A 13,761-nucleotide genomic window follows, 5' to 3' on the forward strand; every position below is an offset into this window, starting at 1 on the left:
TATATCCTCAGATGAGGATTAAAAAATGAAGTACATAATTTAAAATGGTTTCATCTTTACCACATCCCTTAAACGTTTTTTAGTGTGCTTTATAATATATTAATACAGTTGCACGTGCAAATCGCTTATAAACAAGTTGTAGATATCAGGCTACAGGTAAAAAGAATAAAACTGGTCCTTAAATGAGACAACCATGAAAGCAGCTGGCACAGTGAGGACACAAAGCGGGTACTCACTAATGAATAGCTTTATTTCTTCCTTGGTGACAAATTTGATGGCAGAGATGCAAAGGAGAAAGTCAAAATGTCTCCCAAGGGATGGCTGGGGGAGAGGTGCTGGTGCTGCCTTTCACTGGCGTTCTCCTGGGAGGAAATTAGGAGTTTGATTTTGGTTACATTTTCTTGCGTCTAAGAACCTCTATGTGGAGATGTGTCCCAGGAAGCTGGATACACCACCTGCAGCTCTGGAGCATTCTGGGCTGGAGATGAGGTTCAAGAATCATTAGCAGGTAGAAGGTTGTTTAAAACCATGGAGGTGGGTGAGATCCCCAGAGTGGGTCAGCAGATGAGAGGAGGTAGGCGGCTGTGAGACCCCGGGGGAACGCCGCAATCAAAACCTTCTAGTGGAGGTACGTGCAAAATTTCAAGAGAGGAGAGGTGGCGCCAACTCTGAAAACTGTGTACTCCAAGCATTCAAGGAAGGCGTGGCCAGCAGGTTCAAATACTGGGAAGAAGCGAGTAAGGGAGCTACAGAGCACTCACTGACTTTGGCAAGTAGGAGGCCAGTCGGGAGACAGGGAGAAAGGACCTATGCTTGCGGGTGCGTCCAACTACAGGAAGTAAGTCACCTGTTTGAGGGCCGTGACCCCAACCTCACTTTGGGAAAAGTCCGGGCGGGAGGGGAGGTTCGGGCAAATCCGCACCCGGTGGGGAGCGTCCTCGGGCCGGTGGGTGGTGGCGGAGGCGAGGTCCTGGGAGCCTGGCTGGAGTCTGGCCCCGGCTGAAACTGGTGCGCTCTGGCCGGTTGGCTGAAGGACACAGCAGCCCCCGGCGTCTCAAGTTTCCCGGAGGCAGCGCGGCCCGGGTGCTCAGGTAGCTGCAGGCAGGCCTGGTTGGCGGGCCGCTAGCAGGGCTGACCTGCGTGTTGGTGGCGGCCCGCCCCTCTTGCTGCCGGTCCCGGTCCCTTGCCTCTCCTCCGCTCCTTGCCCAGGTAAGGCACCGACAGAGAAGGCGTCTTCCCTGCGGAGGCGGCTCTCCTTCTCCCTCCAGGCGGGCCCGGGGCTCTGGGGCCGAAGATCCGCATCGCTGTAAGCTGGGAACGCCCGGCCCCCGCCCTTGCCATGGACTCTGGCTCCGGCCGAGATCACGCCCGGCTGGCTGCAGTGCGGGGCAGCCCCTTATTCGGAGCTTAGGGCGTGCTCTGCCACCTGCTCTCCTGCCCTGTGGGCCGCACCCTCCCGGTCCACGGCAGGGCCCCGTGCCCCGAACCTGGTGAGTGCGCGCGATGCTGTGCTGCTGACCTTGGGTCCTGCGCCGGGCGGCCCCCACTGCCCGGGGAGGGAGTCGGAGTGCCCTGGGGTCGGGACCTCGGCTCTAGACTGCCCAGCTCACCGAGGTGCCAGTGCGGTCGCCGACCCTGGGCTCCTCCCCTGCCCGGGCCCTTGCTTGTGTTTCTACCCTGGTTTTTGCTTTGGCCTGGGCTTCCAAGGCCTCAGGTGAGCCAGCGGCATCTCAGCTCTCTGGTGGCCTGAACTGGATTTGCGGCCTCTTAAGCGCCGGGGACTGGTGCGTCAGGACTGGCCAGATGCTTACTGCTGAGGTGGACTTCCACCTGGAGGCAGGGGGAAGGACAGGATGACAGGGTGATGGGGTCGGTTGAGGCCTTCATGCTTACCTCTTTGGCTCTTTCTGGCAAAGATGGTGTGTTGAGCTCTGGCAGTCTGCTTTCTGACCTTGAACTTCCTGGTAGCTGCTTTGCAGGGGAGCTGCTAATGGCTTGTCTTGGCTGGCAAAAGGCTCTGGGGTGAGTTTTGAGAGGCCCTGGAGCAGGAGAGGTTTGCGCTAACTAGTGTCATTTTCCTGGACCGTTAGGTCCTTGTACGGACCTGGAAGCTTAGTGATAACAAATTAGCAGAGGAGCTAGGAGGAAGCACTAGGAGGAATTTTAGCTCCGTTGTGAGCCCTTGTTGGCTACCTCCCTGGATGTGGTGACCAACATTTGACTGTATTCGGGGAAAAGCTGGCTGCAACTGGAGCCCTCATAGGAGAAATTCCTACCCTGGCTGTGAAGCATTAATGCTGAGGGGTCTTCAAGCCCTGGGGCCAGGCAGACAGAGCCCCTGTCAGCTCTCACCTCTCTGAGTGCTGACAGCAGATTTGGGGTGGTGAGCCCCGCCTGGCTGTGACACTGAGGGGCCAGCTTGCTCTGAAGGGATGGTAGGAGGCTGCCCAGTCTAAGAATCATGGGGCTTGCATAGATGGGTAGCTGGAAGATTCTTGGGCCTCTCAGCCCCACCCTCAGTCCCATCTCAGTCCTTCTGAGATCCCGGATTCTCGGATAAGGGGTGAATAGCTCTCATCCAAGTCAAGCAATGGCACGAGATGAGGCCTAATTTCTTTTGTCTTCACACAAGGTGGGCTAATCTTCAACTGGCCTCAAAATCAATCCCATATCTTGAAAATATTATGGGAAGATAAAAAGTAGTCTTAGAGAAAAGTAGGAAGACACCTTTTCTTTCCTAAAGCTACTCACTGGCCTTCCTGGTTCTTCCACCAAATGTATTGAGTTCTTAGTTCTTCTGTATACTTGCTGCATATCTAGACAGGAGACCATGGCATTGGGCTATGATATATGAGATGCTAGGGTGTAAGAGGATGGGCTCACGGCTGGAGTGCTGGCCATGCAAACTCAGCAAAAAGTATCATTCATTGAGAAGAGACTATGTCTCCTGATCTGGTTTCACATTTAAACATGGTTTCCTTTTCCTTGCACCCAAGTAGGAGTTTGAGAGAGAGCCTGGCAGACAATAGTACTCCATAAATATTGTTGAATAAAAGGATTCAGGGTCTAGATGTTTATTTCCTCAGTCGGACTCTCTCACACCTGATGTCATCATGACAATGATGTTGCTAGATAATACCCATAAAGCATATACGTTGTGCCAGGTACTATTCTAAGCACTTTACATATGTGAACTAATTTGATTGTCATGGCAACTTATGAGGTCAGTACTATTATTAATCCCACTTTATAAGGAATAGAACAGAGCCAGAGAAGTTTAGTCACTTGCCCAAGGTCATGCAACTAGGCAGTGGAACAGGATTCAAACCTAAGTAGTCTGGCTAGAGTCCATATTTTTAACCATATATAGTGCTGACTCTGAGCATGCTCTAAGTAGGTTAATCATTAGCCCATTCACACATTCATTATTTTATGTCCCCATTCACTAAATATTTACTGATGCCTATTATATTCCAGGCATGGGGACACAGTGGAGCTGATATTTAGCAGGTGAAGCCCCTTTGCCCAACTCCCATTGAGTCATGCACACCTCAGTACATGAAACAGCATCCTTGCAGCAGCGGACATAACTTTTCTTGATAGGACATAATTTGATTCCAGCCTTTTCTGTTTTGGGGTGTTTGTGATGATTCCAGCCTTTTCTGTTTTGGGGTACTGGGCACGTAAATGATAAAAGAGAATTTAGTCTGGTGTCCTGGGCAGGAGATACAAGTCCTGGACCTGGCTGTCATAGATTGTCTTAATGTTTCCCCAGAAGGGAATAGGGCTTTGAGCGTGGGACCAGTGCCTCTCAGTCCCAGGAGTCATCCAGGCCCTGAGGCTCAAGGCCTGGGTGTGTCGGGCTCAAGAGGAAAGTGTGAGGTCTTAAGCCAGACTTGCCCTCCTGAGACAGAGTCACAGTTTTCTTTTAAACTGCCACTGTTGTGGAGGGCCTTGAATGCCTTTGGCTCCAGTGAGACCCTTGTCCATGGTCCCAACCTGTGTCATGTTAGCAGGGGTGTGGCCTCTCTCCATCTGGACATGATGGAGTGGGTCTCCCACCGCAGCTGGGCCCCACGAAGGCAGCCTTCTCTAAGCTGGAAAACGAAGGCACATAGTAGAAGGCATCGTCCAAAGCCCAGGCCACGGGACATTAATAGGTATTTTTTCCCTTTGGTGGCAGTGGTGGGAGGGTCAAATAAGTCTGCTGAATTAAACAAAGTTAACTCAAGACTTATTCTTCACTGCAGGACTTCTCGGGTATTTAGAATCTGCTAGTAGGAATTGTGCGTGAATTCCCCTAAGAGGCTCTAGTGTGCAGTATTTTCCAAGCCTGGTGTTCTACAGACTACATTTGGAAAATGCATATTTAGACTAAGGCTATCCATAGTCTGGTTCAAGGTGCAGAATGAAATTCTCTGAATGTGTTGAGTCCAGATAGTTTCTCAGATGCTTGGGCTAGGGCGCTCCCATCGAAGCCCCCCCCCCCCAAACCTCCCCTCTCCCCCAAAAACACCAGCAGAAGGAATCATATGCCCCTTTTCCCATCTGGCAGAACAGGGGCTTGAATTTTTTTGTCTATGATTTAAGTGCATTTAATTATTTAATGAATAAATACTACCTTCTCTCTAGGTTGCTTATAGCCCGCTGGTTGCACTGTTTATGAAACAGCTGCGAGAACAGGTGGGTCGTAATCTCTGGGTAGCTAAAGCCCAGCCGTGGCCCAGGGATCGTGTGTCAACCATGTAATCCTGCTCTGTACACACAGAAATTGTTATGTGGGCTCAGGAAGGCACAACCTCAGGACTGGACATGAGAAGGTCACTCAGGCCCAAATGAGGGCTAGAGCCAGCCTCCCAGTAAACAACTGACCCATCTTTTCTGGGCTCTTCTCCCCAGGATTTCAACAGCACCACAGAAATAGCCATTTTGCTCATGGTTATTTCCCAGATCCTCACCACTTATCCAAGTCACTGGGAGGCCGTGTGTCTGTTCTGAGCCTTCCCACGCAGGACTGTCCTTCTCCCAAAGGGTGGATGAAGAGTAGAGCTTTGCGCCCTGTGATTCTGCTTTAATCCACCCTGCTTGCTTTGAGAGGACTGCTTCTGTGGGTCACTGGAGGCAGCCCCACCTTCCCCAGTGGGAGCGGCTGCTGCTGGTGGCAGGGTGACTGAGTCCAGCCCGGGCTCAGGAGGCTTCTCAGAGCTGGAGGCCCACATGGACGCCATGAGCAGCCGTAAGGAGGGGGTGGGGAGGATGGGCTCAGGTGGGCGAGGCAGGGCATACTTTGTGTGTGTGTGTGTGGGTGTGTGAGTGTGTACGTGCACACCGTCATTCTCTGGTAGAGCTTGTCAGGCTGCCCAGTCACCAGTGGTGCCCAGGTTCCTTGGGGGAAGAAAGGAAGGAGTGGAACAAGGTATGCCAGCTTTTCATCCTGGTTTTCCCCTGCCTCAGTTTCCCCTCTTTCTGAGTCTCTGTCCTTTCTGGGAAAGGAGGGAGCAGTTCATAGACCTTCCCTCTTTTAGAAGGGGAGGGGGGTGAAGCTCTTATGGGCAGCTGAGCTCAGAGCTCCCCTGCCAGCCCTGGCATGTGTTGGATGGGTTGTTTGGGGGGAGGGGGGGCTTCTGAGGGCAGGCAGCAAAGGATGGTATTGCACGTTTCTGCTTACCTTTCAAGAAGGGTCTGGACGTTAGATGAAGACTGTGCTTCTTCTGGGGTTAACCAGGAAGGCTGGATGTGCTGTTGCATTGGGGCAGCAGTGGTTTCAGCTTCTTGCTTTGGAGCAGGCTGTGGACAGGGTGAGGACACTGCATTCAGGATATAGCAGCCATGGATAATTGGCATGACCTGAGCCCTTTAGGACTCTTGGAAATTTTCCACTTCTGTTTCATATTCATGGGAGAATTTCCAGCCCAGACTTTTCCTGCTGTTGCTCAAGGCTGCTCACAGATATGCAAAGCAGAGACCTCCCACCCCGGCAACGGCAGATAGGACCCAGCTAGCTGCGCTTGCATTGACTCAGCTCGGCCTCCAGGCAGCTCGCAGCCCTGGCCTGAGAGCGTCACCTGTGTGGCATCCTCAGGAGCAGCCATGGAGACTCCGTTGCTAGGATCAGGTCTGTGCTGTGGGTTCTGACGATGGGAGTCTGGCAAGAGCAGGGAACAGCTTCATTTATGTAAGGAGGGGATTTAAGTGGCTCTGTGCTTCCTTTCTGAAGGGGCTGTGGTGCCACAGTTATTGTTTGTTGAAATGGGTGGCATTGGACAGCTTTCTGACTTTGGGGAACTTCTACAGGCTCCCTGGAGGGTGTTGTATGTAATGGTGAGATAAGCTGTATCACTAGCCAGTGCTGGTGAATTCACAGTTAAGCCTCCCAAGCCTGCTGGCTCTAGCCAACAAAGTTGAAAATCAGGCTTGAACAAGCAGCTGGAGCTGAAGCCCTGCTTTGCATCTGCAGAGTGGGCTTTGCCTGTGGCCTGGCCTGTGTCTGTAGGTCTGAGAAGAGAGACAAGAAGTGGAGGGAGGGGCTGGCAGGTGGGAACTGTCTGTCCAGGCTGTCCAGGCTGTCCAGGAGACAGCAGGTATACAGGAGGTTCCTGAGACCCACCGAGTTAGCCCAGCTAAATGTTAAATGGGCTTAGCCCAAGTAACCCTTCTGGGTCACTTGGTTCATAGTAAGCCATAGAATGAAGCCCTCACTGATTACTTAAGACATTGGTAGTAGCTCTGCAGGAGATTCATAGGGGTCTGTTAAAAAAAATGGGGCGGGGGGTGGCTCTGTGGGGAAATGCTACTCTGTGACCCTGGAGTTTTTGATGTGCCCTGTGAATATGGGTTGGGGGGGGGGGCTATGGAATGCAGCATCTCCCTAATAATTGACTATGGGACTAGTTAAATCCCCTCCTTACATAAATTGACTGTTTTACCAGCAATAGGTATCGACTTCTTAGGGGACCCAGTTTGACAAAGGCTGATTGAAGCTATTTAAGTGAAAGAAAGAAGGAGCTCTTTTGTAGAAAGGTACATTCTGAAAAGTGTGTTTAGTTGACTTGAGCAAGCTGAGAATACTCCTTGGAAGAATATGGCAAGATCTGGCATGAGAGCCTCAGACACAAAGGACCCCTCAAATGTCCATTTCTGAGAGGGCTTGCGGGGTATGGCGTGTGTGTGTTTGTGGGGGGTAAAGCATAAGGGATAGGAAGGTGGTGGGTGGTAGGCAGCTTCTGTCCAGGGCAGGAGCTAGCGCAGAGATGGGCCTCAGTGGTGAGATTCCCTTTGGGCTGTCTCTCTGTGGTATGGGTTAGGTGGGGGTAACTGCCCAAACCCGGGATGTTGAAGTTTGATTTGTTTTTCTATGTTTCTCTCTTTTTATAAACACTTCAGTCTCTTTGCTTCCTTTCTACCTCCTCTGTGTTTGTTAAAATGGCATTATGACAGCAGTAATGATCAAAATTGGATTGCCTCCCACATGGGCAGTCCTGCCATTTGAGTGTGAGTCCCTTTTACAGCCCTTGTCCCCAAGGGGACACATTTTTATATCATTGTAATCAAAGCATGGGTACAGCTTTATTTACTCATTTTTCACTTACTGTTATTTGCTAAGATATTTTATGTGGTTGTATTGTCCTCATGATGATGATTTTGGCTGCTTAACAATTTTTTTTCAAGTGAGTGTGCTCTAATTTGGACATTTTAAAGCTATGTGTGTAAATATTATTATACCTTTTCCTTCCTTCAGTTTCCTTTCTTAGAGGCAACTTCTAGAACATGTTAAATGGTATGGCTGCTTCCTGGCATTGGCTGCTCCTTGCCTGGAGCCTATTGGATGTTGCCCTTGACCTGTGTGGCCTTAGAGTTGCCAGGTGAAGGTCCAGATTTGTTCCGGCCGAACAGCTCCTCCTGGATCTAGTTCTCTGTCTTTCTCTCCATTTCTCTCCCCTGTCACCTTCTTTTCCCAGCCTCTGCTCTGATGGTTTCCAGCTTCCCCTTCTCTCTGCTATCAGGACGTGGTGATCTCCAGGCCGCTCTGTTCCTCTTCCTCTTTGCAGGCCAGGCCTTAGCTGTTGTGGTCTCTGCCAGTACAGACAAACACAGTTGCGTGACGAGGTGCCTTTGTCCAAACCAGCTCCCTCCCCCTCAACTCCCTGAGAGTGAGCAAGGCCTGGGAAAGGCAGGGTCCTGGTGGGGAAGGAAGGGAGAAATTGGTTTCACAGTTGATGGGCTCACAGATGTTCTTTGCCTGTTACTAGCCTCTTTCCTCCATCCTGTCCGTGTCATGAATTAGGCCCACGTGCTGCAGAGAGGACCTGAGCGGCAAGCCTCCTGGGCACTGGGAGCCTCTCTGGTACCTAGAATTATGGCACTTAGAACTGAGAGGCCTTGGGGACCACTTAGCCTAGTCCCTTCATCTCCCAACTGAGAAAATGGTGAGAGGCAGAGAATGGCTGTCCCAGGGTGGCTCCGTGAGCCCCTCCTCCTTGGCAGTTGCTTCCTCTTCCTGCCAGACGGCAAGTGGGCACTATCCAGCCTTCATCCTTATCTGTTGGGCTGACAAAACCACTTCTCTCTTCAAATTTTCCCTAAAGAAACTGTGGTAAAAAGTGGACAGGGAACTCTTCCAGAGCTGGTTGTTGAGAGGATGCAGTATTCACTGATGCCATAAGTGTTGGGAACAGTGGGGACACCTGCTTTGACACCCAGATGAACAAAGAGAAGCAGGGAAGCATAGTGGTTAGCAGCACAGGTAGAACCAGGTGCTGGGTTTGTATCCCTGGGCAGAGACTCAGGGAGGGGCAGGACAGGGAGCTAAGGGCGGGGGGGGACAGCTGAAGTTTCTGCTCACTTATTAAAGTATGACCCTGGCAAGTGAGCTCGCTGTGCCTTCATTTTCTCATCTGTAGAATGGGAATAAGAGGATTAACTGAGTTCACAAGTATAAAGGCAGAGTGTACTTAAGTGCTAAGTGTTGAAAAAAAAAGACAAAAAGGCAGAAAAACAGAAAAGAAAGGAACCAACTAAGTGATTTAGGCCTACCACTGATAGTAAGAAACCAGTATGCAGAGAGGTGGGTAAGGGCAAGCTTCTTTGAGGAAGTGACTTTTCAGCTCGGCCTTGCAAGGTGAAGAGTATCCCCGTCTCTAAACCTTTACGGTAGTCCCCTCTTATCCACAGTTCTACTTTCTGTGGTTTCAGTTACCTGCGGTTGACTGGTACAGAAATAGTGAATAGAAAATTCCAGAAATAAACAATTCACACATTTTAAATTGCATGCCACTCTGACTAGCCGGGCTGCCCTGTCCCACGGGGGGTGGGAACCATCCCCTGGTTCAGTGTCTGCACGCTGTGGACGCTTCCCACTCGTTAGTCATTTCACCTTCTTGGCCATCAGATCGACCATCTTGCAGTAAAAGTATTCAAGGAACCCTTGTTTTACTTAATAATGGCCGCAAAGCCATTCACATAACTTTTATTCACATAACTCTTATTATACTATATTGATTATAATTGTTCTATTTTTATTAGTTATTGTTGTTCATCTCCCACTGTGCCTAATTTATCAATTAAACTTTACCATAGATATGTGTGTATAGGAAAAATCATATATATAGGGTTCAATGTTATCTGAGGTTTTTGGCATCCATTGGGGGTCTTGCAACGTATTCTGCCTGGATCTGGGGGGCTGATGTATTTTATTTGCTGTGTCCTGGTACAAGTGCCAGAGGGCTTGGAAGACAGTGGGACCATGATTGCAAATTCTTTGTTTTCAGCAAAAGGCCTTGTTTCATGTGATGAAGAATTCAGTCTTGGGTTCCTGAAGGCTCTGCTGTCATCTCACGGGACCTTAAGCTAATCATTAAATCCTCTGTGCAGTGGGATTGAGGTCTGGTCGTTTTTGCACCTGGAATGGCCTCCTTACAATCTGTAGGAGGAAGGTGCTGACCTCTCCTGTCCCTTCTGCATTGTGGAAACAGAGCTGGGGGAGGCAGGGCTGCGGTGTGCTTCGGATTCCCTGAGGTCAGGAAAACGGAGGCGCGCTTAGTGGGACAGTTCATTCTTTGACTTCCAAACACTTGCTTTTTCATGAAATGTAAGTGGCCGTACACTCTTCACATCCAATTGCTTATTGAGCTAGTTTTAAAAATTGGTGTGCTGGGTTTGGTCAAGGGACGTCCCAAGTACACAGCTGACCCCGAGGACTGGCGGCCCGGCCCTTCTCTGCCCCCCACCCTGCCCCCACCCTGTGACTCAGGCTATCCAGTAATTCAGGAAGGTTAATGCGTGTTCTTTTTCTGCTAGCCGAGATGCCGCGCCAATTCCCCAAGCTGAGCATCTCTGAGGTGGACGAGCAAGTCCGGCTCCTGGCCGAGAAGGTGTTTGCTAAAGTGCTCCGAGAAGAGGACAGCAAAGATGCCCTGTCCCTCTTCACCGTCCCCGAGGACTGCCCCATCGGCCAGAAGGAGGCCAAGGAGAGAGAGCTGCAGAAGGAGCTGGCGGAGCAGGAGTCTCTGGAGAGCGTGAAAAGGTTTGTCCCTACGACTCAGCTGTCGTGTGCCCAGTTGTGCAGACCCAGGCAGACTGTGGGTGTTTGTCCTGACATGAGGTGGCTCGTGGGAACTGGTCTGTCTCTGGGCACTGAGTTTACTTCTTAACCAAAACCTCTTGATCACCAATTTCTTGAAGGACATTTTGGTGCTCCTGTTTGTTTGAAAAGATGAAAGAAACCACTCTCTCTTTGCTGCTGTTCTTATAATGGATCAGGTGTATAAATATACACCATTTATTTCCAAATGAAATGTCCATTTTCTTTTTGGAAATTTTAGGATTTCTTAGGAAATATAAATTTTACTTCTTATCATCACTTGACAAGTACTTTCCATTATTAATGAACTCAGTTCACTATTTCCCAGGGTCTGTGCTGAGCAATAGGGATGTAATAGTGAACACGACCACCGTCGTCCCTGCCCTATAGCGTATACAGTGGATCTAGACAATAATTAAGTAATTGGACAAATTAATAAAAAAATAAGTTATGTGCTATATCAGTCAGGGTCTAATCAGGAAAACAGAAACCGCCTGAGTATTGGAAGTAGGTGTTTCACGCAGGGAGTTGGTTACAGAGGTGGTAGAGAGCTGAGAAGACAAGCAGGGGCGTGGGAGGCGGCCCAGACGTTAGACACAGTGGAAAGCAGCCACCACCCTGCGCCGGAGAGACAGTGGAGAGAGTTGCAGTTGCTGGAGCCCAGCATGGAGATGTTGGAACTGCAGTGGCTTTTCCAGTGGACGCTGGAGCCAAGGAGGCAAAGCAATAGCTGCAGAGATGCCTCCCAAGGCAGAGAGAGAGATGCAGGACATCTTTCAGTTTCCCCCAGTGGTTGCCATTGGCCAGACCTAGCCAGAAACCAGCTGACGCATAGCTGGAAACACAGGGGAGGGTGAGGAGCAGATCTGAGGACAAAGAGGCCCAGGCCCAGGCCCAGGCCCAGGCCAGGTGCTAGGTAGGAGAGACTAGGAGTCGAGAAAGGGGAAAAAAGCTGTGTGTATGTTGGGGTGGTGGCGGGTAGTCATTTTTCCAATGGGGTATTTAGGGAAGGTTTTTCGGAGAACATGACATTGTAGCTGATGCTTACAGGGTGTAATGGGACTAGCATGTGTAGAGCTGGGTGAGAGCCTTACAGGGAGAGGAGCCAGGACAAAGGCCTTCTATCTGCAGGGCCCACGTGGGGTAGAGGTGTGGTTAAAGGGGTAAGAGCCGTGACCTCAGGTATCAGATCAGACTGGCCCTGTGTTCTCTTGGATAAGAAGTTTGGATGTTAGTCCAAGTGCAATGAGAAGCCCTCACCTTTTCACAGTTTATCTCGCCTGGGAGGCAGAGTTAAAGAGCAGAAAAGCTTCGATGAAGTGCCTAGCGGGGCTGTAGCGGGGTGCCTGTCTGGCCAGCACGCTGCAGACCTCAGTAGCTGATGTAGTGGAACTGGGGTCTTTTCTGCAACCTGGTCAGCGATCAGGTTCTTCCTCAGGTACCTCTTTAAAGGCAAGTCCTTTCTTGGCTTGGTAGTATAGAAGTCCAGTCTTTTTGTAACTTCTTTTTGGAAGTTAAAGAGTAAAATATTGGTATAAAGGCAAGAACAGAGCTTCATCACCCATAAAATAAGTGCTTTCCTTCCTTGGAGGGGCTGTGAGCCCATGAAATGAAGGGGTGTTGTGCCCTCAGCCAACTCTGAGTGCCAGCCTTGTACTGGGAGAGGTGGGGCAGCCCCGCGCTCAGTGGCACGGCCATCCCCGGTGGGTGAAGAAGAGCAGGACTGTGGAGATCTTTGTCCATGCTGCACTGGCTTAACAGAGGGGGATTTTATGGACTGACGGGTCTGATGGACCTTCTCTGTCTTATACATTGGTCACTTTAGAACTTTAATAATGAGGAGTCCTGGCATTTTTTATCACCAGGAATAAGAGGTTTCTGACTCCAGTTTCCATTACGTGCTACATGGGCCTGACACTTGTAAAAAGAGATTGTTCTCTTCTTATCAATGCCCAGGCTAACGGCAGAATGGAAGCCTTCTCCCTCTAAGTCCAAGTGCTGCTCCGTGGTTTCCAGAAATTCCTCGCAAACCCCTCTCCAGAAATGTTGCTCTATCCCTACTTAGCAGGTTGCGTTGGTCTCGGTTTGCCTCTGTCTGCCCCTGTGGACTGGAAGGCCATGAGGACGGCGTCTGGCTCCCACTGCACGCCCAGGACTCAGCCTGTGGTGGTGAGCAGCAGCTGTGTGGTGAGGCAAATCCATCCTGTTTCCCCGTGGCCACCACAGACACTACATCGGGGTGGCCACTGCTCCCTTGTCCATGGTGTTCTGCCACTCACTAGTATGCTCCGTGACCTTGGGCAAATTAGGAAATCTCTCTGTACTCCAGTTTCTTCCTCCCATACAAAATGAGGATGGTAATAGTAGTTGCTTTCCTGAGGTGTTGTGAGGAATGAGGGAATGAACACCTGGCTGGGGACAGGGCCTGGGTCACAGTGAGCCTCCAGGTGGAGATGGGCAGCAGTAGCAGCTGCCTCTTACTGTGGGTGAAGTGCTGGGCTGTGCGGTTTATTTTCGTTCCCTAATCCCCACATCAGGCTTATCAAGTGGATATTCTTATGCCCTCGGTTTTGCGGATTAGGGAAATAAGGCTCAGAGGAATTTGCACAAGGACACATAACCAGTAAGTGACAGAGCAGAAACTGAAATTCACGTCTTTTGAACACAGACCCCCCTCCCACTTTGCCCCGGGGCTCTCCCCTTGTTCGGCAGGGGTGGGGTCTGTGGTGCCATCGGGAACCGTGCCAGTGAAGTCACACTGGGTATTGCTCCCCAGGATAGGATTGCCAGCTTCTGAATGAAATGGGGGGAAGCTGGGCCAAAGCTCCATCCTACCCACTGGCTTTTTTTCCTGCCAAACGACAGCCTGGTCCCTGCACTCCCTGTCCATGTGTCAGTGCCCTCTGGGGCCGTGCACCCCCCACTTTGTCCTTCAGTTTCCCTGCTCAGTAGGGGTACTGTTGTGCAAATATTCAGGTGTGGACACTTGTGGAGGAACTTTCTCCGCAGCTTCCTCTTCAGCTGTCGCTCCTCCCTGACATTCTGAAATACAAATGGTGACATGGCGCCCTCCTGCCAGGAGCCCACAGGCCCGAAGCCAGCAGCAGGTCTCCAGAAATGCAGAGTTGGTAGATTTGTGTTTCAAATTGTGACATGAGGTGGGGTTTCCAGTTTTGAAAAAG

General features: G+C 50.6%; 2 protein-coding genes across 11 annotated transcripts in view; one reads left to right on the plus strand and one right to left on the minus strand.

Annotated features, from left to right (window-relative positions):
* Positions 1–206: 206 nt before the first annotated feature.
* On the minus strand, positions 207–1,729 carry LOC118501447 (pre-mRNA-splicing factor cwc22-like). The gene is made up of 3 exons (XM_036029994.1): positions 1,721–1,729; positions 877–1,592; positions 207–478 (listed from the first exon to the last, which is right to left on the minus strand). Exons 1-3 carry the CDS (start codon positions 1,727–1,729, stop codon positions 418–420), a joined length of 786 nt encoding a protein of 261 aa, XP_035885887.1. The 3' UTR covers positions 207–417.
* Positions 551–13,761, plus strand: part of AMPD3 (adenosine monophosphate deaminase 3) — a 56,187-nt gene continuing 42,976 nt past the window's right edge. For 3 of the 10 annotated variants that reach the window (XM_028515513.2, XM_036029010.1, XM_036029017.1), the window contains exons 1-2: positions 5,781–6,115; positions 10,297–10,522. In XM_028515513.2, the coding sequence (XP_028371314.2) occupies positions 6,091–6,115; positions 10,297–10,522 (251 nt within the window). In that variant the 5' untranslated portion in view covers positions 5,781–6,090. Of the gene's footprint in view, positions 839–961; positions 1,210–1,423; positions 1,491–4,723; positions 5,237–5,780; positions 6,116–9,757; positions 10,088–10,296; positions 10,523–13,761 lie in introns of those variants that run through there. The other 7 variants (XM_036029015.1, XM_036029016.1, XM_036029014.1 and 4 more) reach the window with 7 other exon arrangements.

The sequence above is a fragment of the Phyllostomus discolor genome, chromosome 6, assembly GCF_004126475.2.
Source record: "Phyllostomus discolor isolate MPI-MPIP mPhyDis1 chromosome 6, mPhyDis1.pri.v3, whole genome shotgun sequence".
Classification (NCBI taxonomy): Eukaryota; Metazoa; Chordata; class Mammalia; order Chiroptera; family Phyllostomidae; genus Phyllostomus; species Phyllostomus discolor.

Coding starts and splice junctions, on each gene's coding strand:
- LOC118501447 (XM_036029994.1), bottom strand. Junction 479..876: donor CCGCCCGGACTTTTCCCAAA/GTGAGGTTGGGG, acceptor CCTCATCTCCAG/CCCAGAATGCTCCAGAGCTG.